The 16517-nt window shown below is 30.7% G+C and overlaps 1 protein-coding gene across 1 annotated transcript in view; it reads right to left on the bottom strand.

Annotated features, from left to right (window-relative positions):
• LOC129218726 (neuroligin-4, X-linked-like) overlaps positions 1-16517 on the bottom strand; it is an 86968-nt gene that overhangs the window by 15758 nt on the left and 54693 nt on the right. Inside the window, exon 5 of the mRNA XM_054853048.1 lies at positions 7227-7342. Coding sequence (XP_054709023.1) covers positions 7227-7342 — 116 coding nt within the window. The remainder of the gene's footprint in view (positions 1-7226; positions 7343-16517) is intronic.

The raw sequence follows: 16517 nt of genomic DNA, 5'->3' as shown, positions 1-16517 counted from the left end.
CAAGCAACTTGGAAGCTTATGCAAAAGGTTTGTAAAAGGTTCGTACTCACCTTTCCCGGGGATGGGGGGGGGGGGATAGAAAAAAGGCAAATGAATGGAACTGCAGTTAGATCTCATACGGTAATACCTTTTTCCACAGCTCATTTTTTAATGCAGCCATTTTTTCCTCATTCAAAAAATAAATAAATAAAATATTTTGAATAAAGTGGCTACTAATGGCAAAAAAAGGCTACTAAACTGAAAGTATATGTCAGCCACTGACTACTAAGTAATTTTTTATTTATTTATTTATTTTTTCGCTAACACTTTTCTTCCTTCATGTAAGGAACTAAAACTAAAAATAATTAATGGATATTTGTCAGTGCCGGATATACGATTTTTCCGAGTCAAGGCAAATCTTGAAACTGATGCTCCTACTCATCTTTCTTCAAGTTTTATATTGAGTTTCAGTGAAACCCCCCTCTTCCCCACGGAAATAGAACAAATTTGTTGTCCCCAAAAAGTTGCCTCACGGGGACAAAGGTCCCGACTCCTCCCTTCTCCCCCAGATTCAGCACTCATCTCTTTAGTTAAATAATATTCAAGGAAATGATTAGTCTTTAAAGATTTCCACTGCACTTACATTTTTTAAAAGAACACAACTAATGTTTAAGGTCATTGATCAGATACCAAGCAATAGATCACTGAATAGCAAAGTATCACGAATTCAAACAATTAAGGCATATTGATTTTGTTCCTGAGAAATTAAAATTTTTGAAAATGAAATTTATGAAGCAACAAACTGAATTTATGTGAGCCTTTGTTTGTACATTTTTGTTTGCTTTTTACAGTATGGATTAGCTTTGAAAACGTAAATATGGAAATTAATATTTTAAATGTATATGCAGTTTTTGTACTAAGTAATAGTGGGTACTACATTTTCCTGCAACCTTTTTATTGGTACACATTGTTCGTGTGCAATTCTGCTGTACGCTATTCATTTATTTGGAAATATCTTTGCATTTTAAATTTTCATAGAAGTTATGCTGAATAATAATTAGATTCATACAAAGCCTAAACCATCATCAGCCTGCAGTCTCAAAATGTACGCGAATTTAGTGCATATTTATTTTTTCTCAAAGCTTCTTTAATACTTGTGCGGTAGGTATCCTCAGAGGATATTAGTGCTAAGTAATTGTTCTAAAACGCATTCTAGAAACTACATATATGTGTGCCACAAAATGTTCAGTGAAGTGTTCTGAAACGTGTTTTAATGCTATCCTATAAATGCTTAAAAAGTGCGCTAAAAAGAATGCTGAACTAAATATATGTTCCGAACTGTGTTTCTAGAAGTGTTTTGAAAACTGATCCAAAAAGTGTTCTAAAAAAGGGGACAAGTGTACGCGTTCAAAAAATGTTTTTAAAAGTGTTCTTACAACGGTTCTAATAAATGTTCCGAAATAAGTGTTCTGAAAAAGGAGACACGTGTCCGTGTGAAAAAAGTGTTCAAAAAGTGTTTGATTATTTGCAGTGTAAAATAGTCAGTAAGCATCATGCATTAGTTTCAATTTAGAGCTTGTACACTAGGGTCGGCCGAAAAACAACTTTTTTTTTTGACGATTGGTAGTGTGAAAAATGTGCCATTAATGGAACAAAGTGCACGCAAAAAATTTGAATTTTTTTGCACAATTTCTTGATCTGCCGCAATTGGATTGAAGTTTCGAAAAAATGCTGTTTTTTCATGTTTTTAGCCAAAATTAGTAAAAATAGTATATTTTTATTTTCGATGATGATTTGCGCAGAAAAGGTGCCATTGGTGGCACTAAAATCCCATAAAAATTTTGAGGTGTGTGGTACAGTTCTTTCCTTTGCCACAAATAAGTAGAAGTTTTGGCAATTTTCAGTTTTTTTAACGTCTTCAATAAATGTTTGCAAAGGGTAAAAATTTTGTTTCCGCCATATTTCTCTGCAATAATTATATAGTTTTACCTCATGTGATGCTTTTTTAGATACGTGGTATGTTATAAATAAACTACTTATTGCGTATAATTTTTTTAATTTAAAATATTCTATTAAAAAAAATATTGAAGCTTTGAGATTTATTTGCGTTCAAAACCAGCGGGAGTAACGCAGAATTCGTTCTCAATCATTGGTAAATCTTTTTAAATAAGAACTAAGTTATTATATCTTAAGTAAAAACAGTCCCGTGAAATGGCACTCCCATAATAGTATGAAAAGAAAAATAAAAAACAACGGTGTCATTGCAGGTGTTAAAAAAAGAAGGAAATATATAAAGAACTGTAACATTTTTCATACGAACGGATATCTCCCAATCTGACACCTGATAAATAAAAAAAAGTGCTGAACCTCAGGACTTTCTGGCTTAGTCAAATCCAAGCTGATGGCATGCGAAAAGCTTCTCATACTATCATTCTTGGTTACCACTGTCATGTGTTACCACATTTTCAAAAGAAGAGGAAAATACCGACAATTTGAGCACTGATCAAAAACACGTAAATGATAGTTGTGCAAGTGTTTCTTTCAATTGGAATGTGCTCTCCAGCGTTTCAACACATGCAATCAGGGCGTATTTACGTAGTCTAGGTGGCTCACGGCCGCCTACAGAGCTCTTTGCTTGCACGTACCTCGAAACCCAGATGCCCCACGATGTCTCGCACTGTTTGCAATATGAATTGATTTGCCCATATGAATCGCCAAAAGAAACGTCCTGGGTACGCAAAAGGGATTTAAAAAAGTAAATAACATGGCCAACCTAAGAATTCACAACAATGCTACAACAGTAGTAGAAACTGACGAAAACTAAGGTATCAAAACATTGTGATGAATATTAATTGAATAAAGAGACAGCAATTATATAAAAGAGAGAGAAAAAAAACAAGGATCAAGAAATTCGAGTGTTTAAGGATTAAGGTTCCAAAATTAAAATTTAGGTTAACTGAATCCGATGATATGCTCCCGGTTTAATTCTCAACCAATGTCAGTCAACCTCGAATCAAGAAATGTCTTTCGTCACAAGAAACTGAAATAAACATAGTACCCGAAACTATTTTTGAATCTGAACTCCTACTCCAGCTGTGTGTAGTAAATAGAAATACTACTAAAATGGCACGGAATTTGCAGATGGCCACGAAGGAAAATGTGCTTTCGTTGTAGCAATACTGCACTAAAATACAGAAATTCAACTCAAAAAAAGCTTTTATTACCTAAAACAGTGTAGATAAGAACTCTCGGTTGAAACTAAAAGCAGAAATTTTCTGTACATACACACCATCTTTAGCTCTTTGTTGAATTTTGTGCTGTTTAACCTTAATTTTGAACGCAGCTGCACACAGTTTTCAAATCACACATTTCAAATTTAAAATTGTATACGCAATAAGTAGTTAATTTATGACACATCACGCATCTAAAAATTCATCACTAGTGATAAAACTATACAATTATGACAGAGAAATGTGACGAAAACAAAATTTTTACTATCTGAGAAAATTTATTGAAAACGTTAAAAAAACTGAAAATGTTTGTACTACTCATTTACATACTAATGTAATACTCATTTGTGGCAAAGGAAATAACTGTACCACACTCCTAAAAATTTTTATGGGAGGTTAGTGCCACCAATGGCACAATATCCGCGTAACTCATCATCGAAAATATAAACATAATATTTTTACTAATTTTGGCTAAAAAACATGCAAAAACATCATATTTTTGAAACTTCAACCCAATTGCGGCAGATCAAGAAATTGTGCAAAAAAATCAAATTTTTTATGTACACTTTGCTCCACCAATGGCACCTTTTTCGCACTATCCTCCATCGAAGTAAAAAAAAGTGGCTCACCCTATTGTACACAAGTTTAAAAGTAAACAAATTTTAACAATTTAGTTATTTTTTGTGCTTCTGTTTTTTTTTTTTTTTGCAGTAGAGCGGAAATTTAAGAATGTACAACACACAAATGTAACTACATTTTCTTTCTAGCTGGTGCATATGACAAAATAGAAATAAACAAACTCGGGCAAAATTGGCTGAGCTTCCTGAAGACACGGAAGCATGACGGCACATCCAATGAATTAAATAAACGCTAGATATTAAAGGAGTATTGAGAAAAGCGACGTCGGTAATTACAATTTACGTGTCATGAATCTGTTTGTAGAACTAATCTGTTTGAAGTAATCTGTTGGTAGTATCTTGACTGTTGAAAATATCAAGACGTACCTCGGAAAAGTATCTAGAGATCACCGTATGAGCTAAAAGCGTTAGAAAAATCTACGAATGTACCTGTCCTGCGCTGCATTGGATATTCCTGGACGACCACTGCCACTCTTTCTCAATGTGCTTCTGGTGCTCTTTTGCTTATTCAGTAGTCCTTCTTTGTTCAATGCAACGGCAACACTCTTCCTTTGTGGTATCAATTGAACGTATTTCGACATACTGCAACTCATACTATGTCCTGATCAGGTATGAATGCGACGAACGTTCAACTGTTTTTTTTTTTTTATACTGTTAGAAGGATGATGCAATCTTACTCAATAGCTTGCGTCATGTACCGATGCCAATTCGTGTTATATGATGCAAGAACCGTTAAATATTTCATAACTACTTATAAATGCTAAACATATTTGGATTTCGCTGGAGATGCAATTTTTTTACCACCACTCTATTACAGAAGACACAAGCTGCAGCAAAATTTTTGTAGCCATTTTAGTCAAATTTTATACGTATAGTGAACGTATTCAAACTTTGACCACATTGAACGTTTAAGGATTAGTTAAGTAGAACTTCAGAAATAACAAGTTGAAAGGGACGTTGTTGCTTTTCAAAACTATGTAATCTTTTCAAAAGAGGTTTTAATATAAATGTTTGATACTTGTACACTTTTTTTTTTGCTGCTTGTAAACTTACGATACTAAAAAATCAATGTCTCTAAACAAAAGCCTAAAGTTATTGGCCATACACATGACAATCATATATACCCCTTAAAGTAAACTGATATTATTGAAATACTAGCAAACACTTAATATTTGAGATTCAAAAAGCACAAAGTCATGTGTAAACAATGTACCCGTTACGTACAAATTGGCTTTTCAGTTTCATGATGGCAAGAATAAGAGTCTGTTGAAAATTGCTGTATCTGAGATCTGTATATTTAGTGTTAGCTGGTAGTGAAAGTTTATTTCAGGTGTATATTATATACACTCATTTGCTCTGATCGTGACTGATTAACACTTCACTGCAATGTTGGATGCCACAATAGCGGTTGCAGTCTCACTCTTAGTAACATATTTAATTAAAAATCAAAAGAAAAAATAAAACAAACACAGTGTACAAATATTTTTTACAGGTGTTACTGAATCAAAGCAATGCTTGATTGCTACGCAATAAGTTTTCATTTTTCAAATAAAACGTTGGAAAAGCATCGTCAAAATTTGTTATTTGCAATGACTTAGTTCAAACGTAAGGGTGAAATTGAGTTAAATAAATGTAAAGCTTATTTAACTCGATTTCCAAATTCTTCTGAATCAGATGTTGTTAATATTTTTAAATGTAAATGAAAATTGATTTTTTTTCTCACTTTACTAAATTTGAGTTTTTCCACTTGACAACTAGGAATCTTATTTGTATGTGTTGTTCATTAGAACAATAGTCCTGTATAACTTTACAAATATTCTTAACTTTGGTCGCTTTGACAATGTTCTGGTTTTTGACTAAGCACTGCTTGTGCAAAAAAATATATGGAATTTGCATTATATATGGGTCATTCTCCAGAAAATGTAACTTTTGAACGCAAATATTTTTCAGTTTCGAAATCTTTTGTTTTCATTCTTACATGAATGTGTTACCTACTAGAAGTAACCATAAACAATGTCCCAGCTAAGTTCCAATTATTTTGCTCATAAATAAAAATAATAAAAAAAATGCCGCGTTCACAGAAATAATAAAAAAGAAAAAAAACTATTCATGTTTAAACATCGAGGCCAATTTAATATCAAAATAGTAACTTTGTTACTTGTGCAAAGAATGAGCTATTTTAATGATTATTAAGAATCTAATCTTAAGTTCTCTTAGTTAAAGTACTTCTTAATTAGAAGTATCCTTTTAGTGCAAATGTGTGTTAAAAATAGCATTTAGTAAATTTGAGAATATAATTTCAATTCTTAATTTTGGTAGAATGCCTAAGATTGATGTATTTCCCCTCCATCATTTGTTTTCACTTCAGAAATAAATACTTTGATGAGGTTTGTCACTGAAGCAAGGAATTTTCCATTAATATATGCCTAATCGATACATTTTTCTGGGAAATATTTTTTTTTCCTTCGTTGCTACAATCTGCACATGTTTAGCATATGATAACATGTTCACTTCTTTTTCTTACATTAACTTACTTCCTTGAAATTCAAGTTCACGGAGTTGAGAATTCACAATAACCCCACATGTAAATTTTAAGACAAAATCTATCCTTTTGTTTTTCGACAAAAATCTCGCAACTTCTTCATGGCTGAAAATACACAAGGGGGCTCCTTTGTATTATGCGAAATAAAATTTGATAGTATTATTGCCACATGTTAATGATAAATGGCATTTTGTGTTTAGGTAACGGAGGTGAGAATGTATTGTGTGACATGACATCTTATTCTACTAAAACGAACTAAAACACAATATTAAAAAATTAAATTCACTTAAGCAATTATTATTTGAGACACTTGTGAAAGGAATAATAAATAAGTAAATATATACTTTTAATTAACCAAGTTATTAAGCAACATAAACAGTCACACAATATGTTTGACATGCCATGGAGGTGAGAAATTACGTGTTGTGAACCAAACATACACTAAAATAAAAATTATTTTTGAAAAAATGTTTGCAGATTTAAATAGATATATTTTTTGATGAAATTAAAAAGCATTGTTGAATGAATTGTTTCTTAAACTTTTTACTGTAAATGCATGTGACCGAAAAGTTACACTTTTTGAAGAATGACCCATATCAGTTTCCAATCATAATATTAATACGTGTTATAAATCCTCTGCAATTTTAAATCTGGTGTTTGATTTCAAAGTACGTTCAAAACACGCCCATAATATACATGCATACCAAAATCATGATTTTTACTACTTTAGATACAGCATTGAAACTTTTAGTGACCTAATATTTTATCAGAACTGAGTCTCTTAACAACAGTTTTACGATTGTACATGCTCTACAAAAGGAAAAAAGAAGTACTCACCTAGCATCATGTACCTTTGATGGACGCTTTCATATTCTGGCCATAACGTCCTGTCAAATCTCCCTTTCGATTTCTCTTGAACACTTCTCTCCGGTTGCGGTGCACCATTAGGATCGCTGAATGACAAACATTAACTTAATAAGATATGTCATATTGCTTTCGCTTATATCTCATATGCAATCTATTGCTTAAATTAATTCAATGTCTGGTGTAAATTTGTTATTTTAGCAAACGTACTTGTCGTCAGTATTAATTATTACATTTGTTCTTTAATTTATGTTTAAATTAAGTTAATTGATTAAGAACTTAAAAACAAGAAATGCGTTTAACTATGCATATAATTACAGTAAAATTATTTTATTAGCCATCATCAAGAACGTTGCACATATTTTTATATCAGAACACAACTTCTTGTGTTCAACAACTGTGTCATAAGTGTGAATATGTAGCGGTAAAAAACGAAATCAGTAAATAGCTGGAAAAAAAAATCACAAAAATTGTCCTAAATGTTTGCCTTCTTATGAAAAGCATTGTTGCTTAGCAGATTGAGAGAGGATTATGGCAGGGTAAATGACTAGCTATGGACACCCAAATAATAATGGGCAGGTTTGTCTTGTATTGTCCATTCTATATTTGTAATGAATATTCCGAGAACATTAGTGAATAGTGTGAAATTAATGTCATTTTTGTTAAAATAGTATCTTTCAAGAACACTCCGATCAAAATGAATCGATACATAAGTTGTAGGGTCTGGTGGGGGAAAGTGGTCAATGGGGTAAAGTGGTCATTCGTGAAATAAATGGCTATAGCTTGGAAATAAATGTTTGAATGAATGTTAAAATTTTATTATAGAGTAGGGAAGTTAGAAACTATATTTTGAATAAAAATATTTGAACTATATTTTACAACTGGCAAAATTTTATTTGGTGAAAAAAAAACATTTTGTGTGAATATGAAAATTTTAATATTTAAACACCTCTTTTAACTTCCTTTGGAAATTTTGTTTGTTAGAATTATGAACAGATTGACTGCATAGGAAGCTTCCTACATGTCTCAAGAACTCTTACTCATTAGCATTTAGCTGAATCTCTTTTAGATAATTTTTTAGAACAATTTAAGTAAGATGGGGTAAAGTGGTCATAATATTAGGCTTAACAAATATTGTTCTTCTAATGCCACTTAATCGTAGGGTATAAGGAAGATATAAATTAAAACAGTAATTTCACATAATATGTATTGTTTTTACAGTAAACGGGGTTAAATTTACGATTATATGCATATGCATACGCATATACTCGTGTAGGGACGTATATAGACGTATTCACATAAATGCACCAATAAATACGTATATGAATATCTGCAAGTATTTTTAATCTATACAGATATACATTCGACTATACACGTACATACTCGCTTATACTCGTATATGCATAAACACTTATATACTCAGGTAGACACGAATATACGCGTACGTACTCGAGTATACACTTACATACAAGCATATGATATACAAGTAAACAGGGTGAGTTTAAACTCTTAGGCAAATTAAATGTGTTAGAGAGGAGGATAAGAAGCAAGAATCATAAGGAACATATCGTCACAAACAATATGCTGACGCACTACATGCACGCAAAGCCAGAAACTAATGGATGCAAAACAGGTCACAAATTTATATATTACACAAAGAAAATTTAACACAACATTATAGATCTCAAGAAAGTTTTAAAGCGATTGATAAAATTTGCGGCCTGCTGCTGTAATACATGTGTGTCGCAATCACAAAGCACTCTCTTGCAATAACGAGACTTTTGAAAAAGTTTCATCGGTCGCTGCGCCTTTGTTGCGATGCTTGTATTAGAGCGTAACTTTTACCAACTGCTCTAAATATTTCTTAAAAACTAAAATGTTGGTTAAAATCATATTTGTGTAACAAAATTGCGATTTGTTTGCATCCATCAGTTTCTGGCTTTGTGTGCATGTAGCACGACAGCGAACGTAAGTTCCTTAAAATTTTTTGCTTCTTATCCCCCCTTTCACACTCCTTAGATTTTTGCACAAGAGCTTTTGCTCATTCTGCAGGCACACATGTATATAAGCTTATATACTCGTGTATATATACATGTACTGGTGTATACACGTAAATGTACTTATATACGTCCATACAGGACATAATCGTGTTTGCACGTACATACGTATATACTCGTGCTTCACAATATATATATATATGTGAGTAGACACATACTCCCCCCCCCCCAAACACGCACTAGATGTATCCACGAATTAACTCATTTATACCCGTATATGTGTGTATATACACTTATATATACGTGTATACGTCTACTGTACACATATATACTCAGGTATGCACATATGTACTCGATATACAAGTGCATACACGCATATGATATTCGTTTACACGCGTATATACCCGTACGTACACGTGACACGTATATACACGTGATACGTATATACCCGTGTAGACACGTATACATTCCTGTAGGTAATCACGTATGCATGCTTATATACTCGTGTATACACGTATATACTTGAGTAGGCACGTGCATGCATGTATCTGATGCACACATGTATCTACTCATATATAAACGTGTTTACTAATGTTTACATGACACGTATATACTCGTGTATACACACATATGCTTGTGCATATACTTGTAACTATAAAGATAACCAAAATATACAAATATTAGGGTTGTTTATAATGGTTTTGCATCTATTTTTAACTATGACCACTTTACCCCATGCTATGACCACTTTCCCCCACCCCATGGGGTAAAGTGGTCATAAATACAAAGGGAAAAGAAAGTGTTATAAAACTACTTAAATCAATATTTATTTTCCTAAAACTCAATGTACTGTGTTCTTTAATATTGCAATGTAAAATAAAAACAAAAGAAGTTTAAATGTTTAAAGAATTTATTGTATCTATTATTCACATAAGTTGAAAACCTATGATTTTATGACCACTTTACCCCACCAGACCCTATCCATGTTACGAAAAATATTCAAAAGAGGAAAAAATGAATTTTCTTTGCATTTAAGTTTTTGACGGGTTTTGATCTTAAGGAAATGATATTGCTACTTCTTATTGGTTCGCAGTTTTATTGGTACATTCCTTAGCTTTTTTTCCTACCATATATGCATGTTTTTGGCCAATAATCAAGATACTTAAGCTCCATTCAAACTGATGTCTAGTAACTAGTCAAGTAAAATGTGTTATCTTAGTTTTCAGCACATATGACCATAATCAATTATTTGGCCATTCTTTCTCCGAAGCATGGTTTAGAATTGATGATATTTTAAATCATAAAGCTAAATTTGGCAAACTATAAATAAGAAATGCAGCAGTATGATGGTTCTATTTGATTTGTTTATTTATTTCTTTTTGTTGCTCAAGTTCAGACTAACCTTTTAAATCGAGTTGTCAGTTAGATATTTTTTTAATTTTAATGTTGTTCGAATTGGTCAGTTATAATTTGATTATGTTGTACTTAAAGAAGGTGCTTTAATATTGCTGAATACTTTTTTGTGTATTCCTTGAAAATTACTTAATTCAGCTGGCGTGGCCATTATTAGTTTTTAGTATGCCTATAAATAAGAGAGTGGGACCAAAACTGGTCAAGATATTGCATTCCAATTTATGTCAAATATATATAAGTAATAGCGGGAAATTAATGAAATTGTTTTCGCAAAAAAAAAAGGCAATTTCTAAAATTTAACACAGTGAGAGTTAGTTTTTTACATCAATAAGAACTATAGTTGGAACTTCTATCACATAATTTTCTAATTTATAAAAATTATTCTTATACATAAGACAAAACATTAACCTTTGAGGAAGTTTGAAGTACTTCCTTTTTAACCGTTCCTTCAATTTTCTTCTTCAAATTTCCAGCATTACATGAAGGGATGATTATCTTAGAATGTTATACTTTCTAAATGGCAATTTGCATGCATATTTTTAATTTATGAATTTTTATTACTGAGTTTCAATAAGGTCATTTAAGATTAAGATACAGTTTTAGACGATAGGAAAAACTAATGATTATATAAAAACCATACATATATAAAGAAACATATATTAATAATAAATAGCTAATATTGGGTAATTTTGCATTTCGGTTTAATTAAAATTGTAAAATCCAAATTTTTGATAGGTTAATTTATACAATATGTAAGCCACCTCGAATATATTTTATGAAAATCGAAATATGATATTTAGAGAAGTCATATGGAATGCAATTGTACCCATAATAACAATTTCCACAAAATAACATCCCATAACGTTTGGAGAAAGTTATTTATTTATGTTTTTACGAAATGAGTTATTAATAAAGAAAAACTGTACCATTTCTGGTAAACAAGTAATGCATATTAATTGCGATTCAGAAAAACGTTTTTTATCCTTAATGTACTAAACTAATAGTGTCAAAAATCCATTCACGCATTATAAATTGCAAAAGCGATTTAAATGAAGTATTTTTGAAAACATTCTTATCTTCACATTAATTAATAAATTAATTTTTGCGCCTCCTTATTTTATCAGCGTACAATTTCTGTTTCTTTCTTCACAGAATACCCTTAAAAATAATGACGTACACAATATATACATGTTATTTTATTCTAGTAATATGTTAAGATCTCGAATCCCAATATTTTATTTTCCTTCCACCAATGATTTCGTTTGTGACTTTCAATCACTTGTGCTAATGATTCGTTTCAGTTAATAAACTTTTATCGCTATTTAATGCTTTAGGAGGCGTCAAGAGAATCATATGAAAAATTAATCATTATCAAAATGTGTGATACTTAAGTTTCGTTTATCTTGTCATTTTTATGCTTTTTTAAAAGATTACTATGTATTAAAGATTGCACGAATAAACCAATGAGCCATTTATAAGTAATTGCTTTTCCTTTCTTTCAGATAAATCTTATTAATTGGTAATTAAGTAAATAAAAGGTCCATATAGATTGTATCGAATGTGAAGTATTTATTAATTTGCTAAAGATATGTTTTTGTCCTACAGGAGTAATAATTGTAGAAGCAGAGACATATTTGGGAAATGAACAAAATTTTTGCTCGAAATAAGTTAGGAACTTGGTTACTTCTCTCTCTCTTTTTTTTTTTTTTGATTGAAATTTTATTTATTTATTTATTTTGCGAAATGTATTGGCGTGACACTCATTTGTATTTGTATCTTTTCCAATATAACCAAACTTCAATAAAGTTCATGTACGAACTAATATTTGTTAATACACGAATGATAGATACAGCTTAGATAACCCGGCGTAGATCTCAAAGAAAAAAAAAAAGAAAACGGAAAGCTATCTTACATACTTCCACAAAATACTGCACAGGTAACACCGATCACGTGACTTTATTCTTCATACAAAAGTTTTTTTTTTTTTTTTTTACTCTTTAAAAACTATACATTTACTGCAATTATGTTTTATTCAGAAAATAAAAACAATTTTTATGTTTTAATAACGGGAAAGTTGGGCGAAAGAAGGTGTGGTTTAACATAATATACGAAGCATAAACTTCCAATTTACTTTAAATCTTAAAATACAAATCTTAAAATAATAGACAAGATAACGAACAATAAAAATTGTTCAGATTTATGTCTTTAATTTTCTATTATGGTGAAACTATGTCTGTGCCTCTCCTTCAGTCATGCTCTTGAGTGAAAATGACCAGTACCTACTGCAGAACAATTGGAAAAATTCCTGGATTAATCTAATCCATGACAGCAATCAATGTTCTTTGTTGACATATATCTACTTAGTATTCCAAACATGATATGTATCTAGTGGGTAGTTCATGTCAAGAGTTTTCTATTCATATCGGCAAGAAAAATGGCCATACCTAACCCCATGTACTATGTTCGGCTTTACAAGTTTCTGTTGTATTCTTTGACATCATAATTGATGAAATAATACTTTTATTGCACAGTGGATAGCCATCATTTTTGTGCGTTTGTTCATGTAGTTATCATTTGAATTATCTAACTATAAATATAATAGATATAGGACGTTTTTCTTGCGGTGAGTTTTTTAGCTAGTATGTAATGAGTGTTAATTGTTCAATTATTGTCGATATGGTAAACAGTAGGTTTTTACAAGTGATATTGAACTTCTGCAAGAGCAAAAAGATCTTGTTTTTTTTTTTTTACTTACGAGTTGCGTAGATGTACTTATTGTTATTATTATTATTATTATTATTATTATTATTATTATTATTATTATTACTATTATTATTACTGTTTTGTAATTCTTTGACAAAAAATATTTTTCGGGGATTTCTTTTATTAAATCATAAGAAAAGAGTATACATTGTAACTATTAGGGAAACATGAGGCAGATTGGGATACTTTATATAAAGCTTTTTTTATATGACTCAATATTTTTCTTTTCTCTTTAAAATTTCGCATGTTTCAAAAGTTATGCTTTGGTTATCTCATAACTATTTAATCTGTAATCTTCTTCTAGCATTAGATGTCTTTAATTTGTGGAATAAACGTTGTGACGAAATGTGTCTTTATTTGCTCCAGGAATGAATCCTGACAGTGACAATATTTATCCGACTTTGGAGTAGTTAAGGGCAGCTATCTAGCCCTGATATTTAAAAAAAAACTGGTCGTAAATGCACATACAGTGGATCCCAAAACTGTTCGTACACCTAGAAATTTTGTAGTAAAACCAAAATAACTCAAAACTGAATTCGAATTTGAAGCCCTATTTTTTTTCACACCATTCCTATGCCATTCTGAATAAAAACCCAGTAGTTTTTTTCAAAATATTGCCAGATTTTATTTTTGAAATTTGTCAGAAAACGAAGAGACAGAAAAAATACGCCACAAAAGTCCTCGTACACTGAAATATTTTCGAATAAATTCATAATTAAAATTATCATATGTGGTTTTTTAATAATTTTTGCATTGCAATGACACTGTAAAGTCATTTGCCTTTAATGGTTTGTTTATTTATTCAATAATATTCTGCTTATTATTTTTAAATGGCAGGTATAGGAAGAAAACAACAAACATGATTCGAAATTTGATTTTTTCCCCTCTCAGTAGCCATAAATTGGTTTGAAATGTCTCTAAATTGGTTAATTTATATCATTATATAGTGAAGTGCTTGATAAAATGCTTTAAAGACAAGAATCGGATCGAAAACAAGGTAAGAAAAGGTCAACTGGCAAAGTTAACAATGCGTGGTCGGAGGTTTACAGTTAAAAAAAATATTAAAAAAACACATTTCAGAGTTGAAAAAGTTTCTGCAGAATTGAATGAAACATTTTACGTTTAATTTTCACATAAAATTGTTCGCCAAGTTCTCTGATTAGAGGGATTCAATGGGACCTCTTCCCGCAGAAATTTTCTTGTTCGTGCGAAAAACAGTAAGCTTACGCTTTCCCTCTTAAAATCAATGATAAAATAAGCTCAAAACGTTTTTGAACAACGTCTTACTTATAGAGGAAAATAAATTCAACATTTTGGGTTAAATTGTCGTATAATTGTAAATGGAAGAAAAAAATGAGGAATTTAATCTTAAGAACTTGTTGAATGAGTTAATCAGGACGGTGAAGGTGTTCTTGTGTGAGGGTGCATCTCAGCATCAGGACTTGAAAATTTGGAATTTTTTGATGAAATAACGAATTATGCTGTTCATTTAAATATGTTAAAAAAAAACAATTTTAAACTATTAGCCCAAAATTTGGTATTCGGAAACAACTTTGTTTTTTATCAAGATAACGATAAGAAGCACACGTTTGCGTTTGGTGCCTCAAAATTTGTCCTTATAAGCTTAGAAATATCTCCTCAATCACCAGATTTGAATTTAATGGAACATATTTCGAGATATCTGGTGGCTAGATTATGAAAATACACCATTGAAACGAAAAGCGAACTATAAACAGTAAGACTCGAAGTGCGACTTAACACTTACTCTGAAATTGCACAAAAAAAAAGAAAGAAAAAACAATGAAATTTATTCCCAGACGTTTAAAAGCTGTTGTTGCTACTGCATGATATTCTACTAAATAATATTTAAGCAAAAAGTTATATTATTTACTAATTTCTTGACATTTTTTCGAAGTGTACGAAGACTTTTGTGAGATAAAATTTCCGGCACTTTTTGTTTTTTTTTGTTTTTTTTTAAATTAAATTTTAATGTTTTATTAAAAATTTTCATGTAGTGTTGTTAAAAATAGATCATAGATCTTATAATAAAATACCTATTCCGAAATATTAGTTCTAACCAATGGAGAAGGGCTTATTTCATTGAAAGTCGTAGGTGTACGAACACTTTTGGGAGCCAATGTATATATAGAATTAAAATATTTCTAGCGTAAATATATATATTAAAATTACATGGGAAAGAGTAGTACAGTATGTTGAAGTAACTATATAATTTTATGATTAGATAAGATTTTTAGAATATCGTATGCTACGAAGTTTATAAGAAAGGAAAAGGTCACAATAATTGACTTCCACTTGTATTGGCTAAAAAAAACATACAAATAAATATAAAAAATTCTCTTGACACTTTAAGATATGTATTTATGAATATCATTATTTATGCTTTGAGTCTGTCTCAATAGGCCTCCAGTTTCTCTATCGCCACCTTTTTGAAAATAAATGAAAATCTCTTATTATTCTGAAAAGCATTACAGATACAGAATAATTAATCTAATAAGCAAAAAAGAAAAACTTAGTTGTTTGAAGGCGTAAAAGAAAAAAAAAAATGTGTTTCCTTGGAAGAAAAAGTGCGCTATTAAAACATTAGTAATCATGAAGCTTAGTAGTACCTATTACGACACAAAAACAAACTTACTTAGCTCATAAGACAATTGCTTTATATTTTTAATTAAAATTAATGGTACAAACAACACAGTGCACATCGCTTTAATAAGAATTTTCATGGTTTTCAACTTTTACTGAGATACAGCCCTCACGTCATGTTCATGTCTCTAAATGCCGCCTTCTCAAGAATATAATTTTGCAAAGTTAATAATAGGTGATCAAAAAATAAGGCACTAAAAATAATAATTTACTCATTTTTTTTCAGGACTTAACCACATAGTATTTTGCGCATCCTATTTGTTGTTGAAGAAAGCGCACCCATATAATATAAACTTTAAAAGGCGTACACTAAGAAAAAAATATCCGTATTGTTTTTAATAATAGATTTATCTATTTAAATATATGGTTTTAGAAAGATTTTTAGTTCCATTCTCATTAATGAGACTTTCGCAATTTGTAAAATTCTCCA

The sequence above is a fragment of the Uloborus diversus genome, chromosome 3 (genome assembly GCF_026930045.1).
Source record: "Uloborus diversus isolate 005 chromosome 3, Udiv.v.3.1, whole genome shotgun sequence".
Lineage (NCBI taxonomy): Eukaryota > Metazoa > Arthropoda > Arachnida > Araneae > Uloboridae > Uloborus > Uloborus diversus.
The sequence above is the reverse complement of the archived record's forward strand: the minus strand, read 5'-3'. Positions and strand labels throughout refer to the sequence as shown.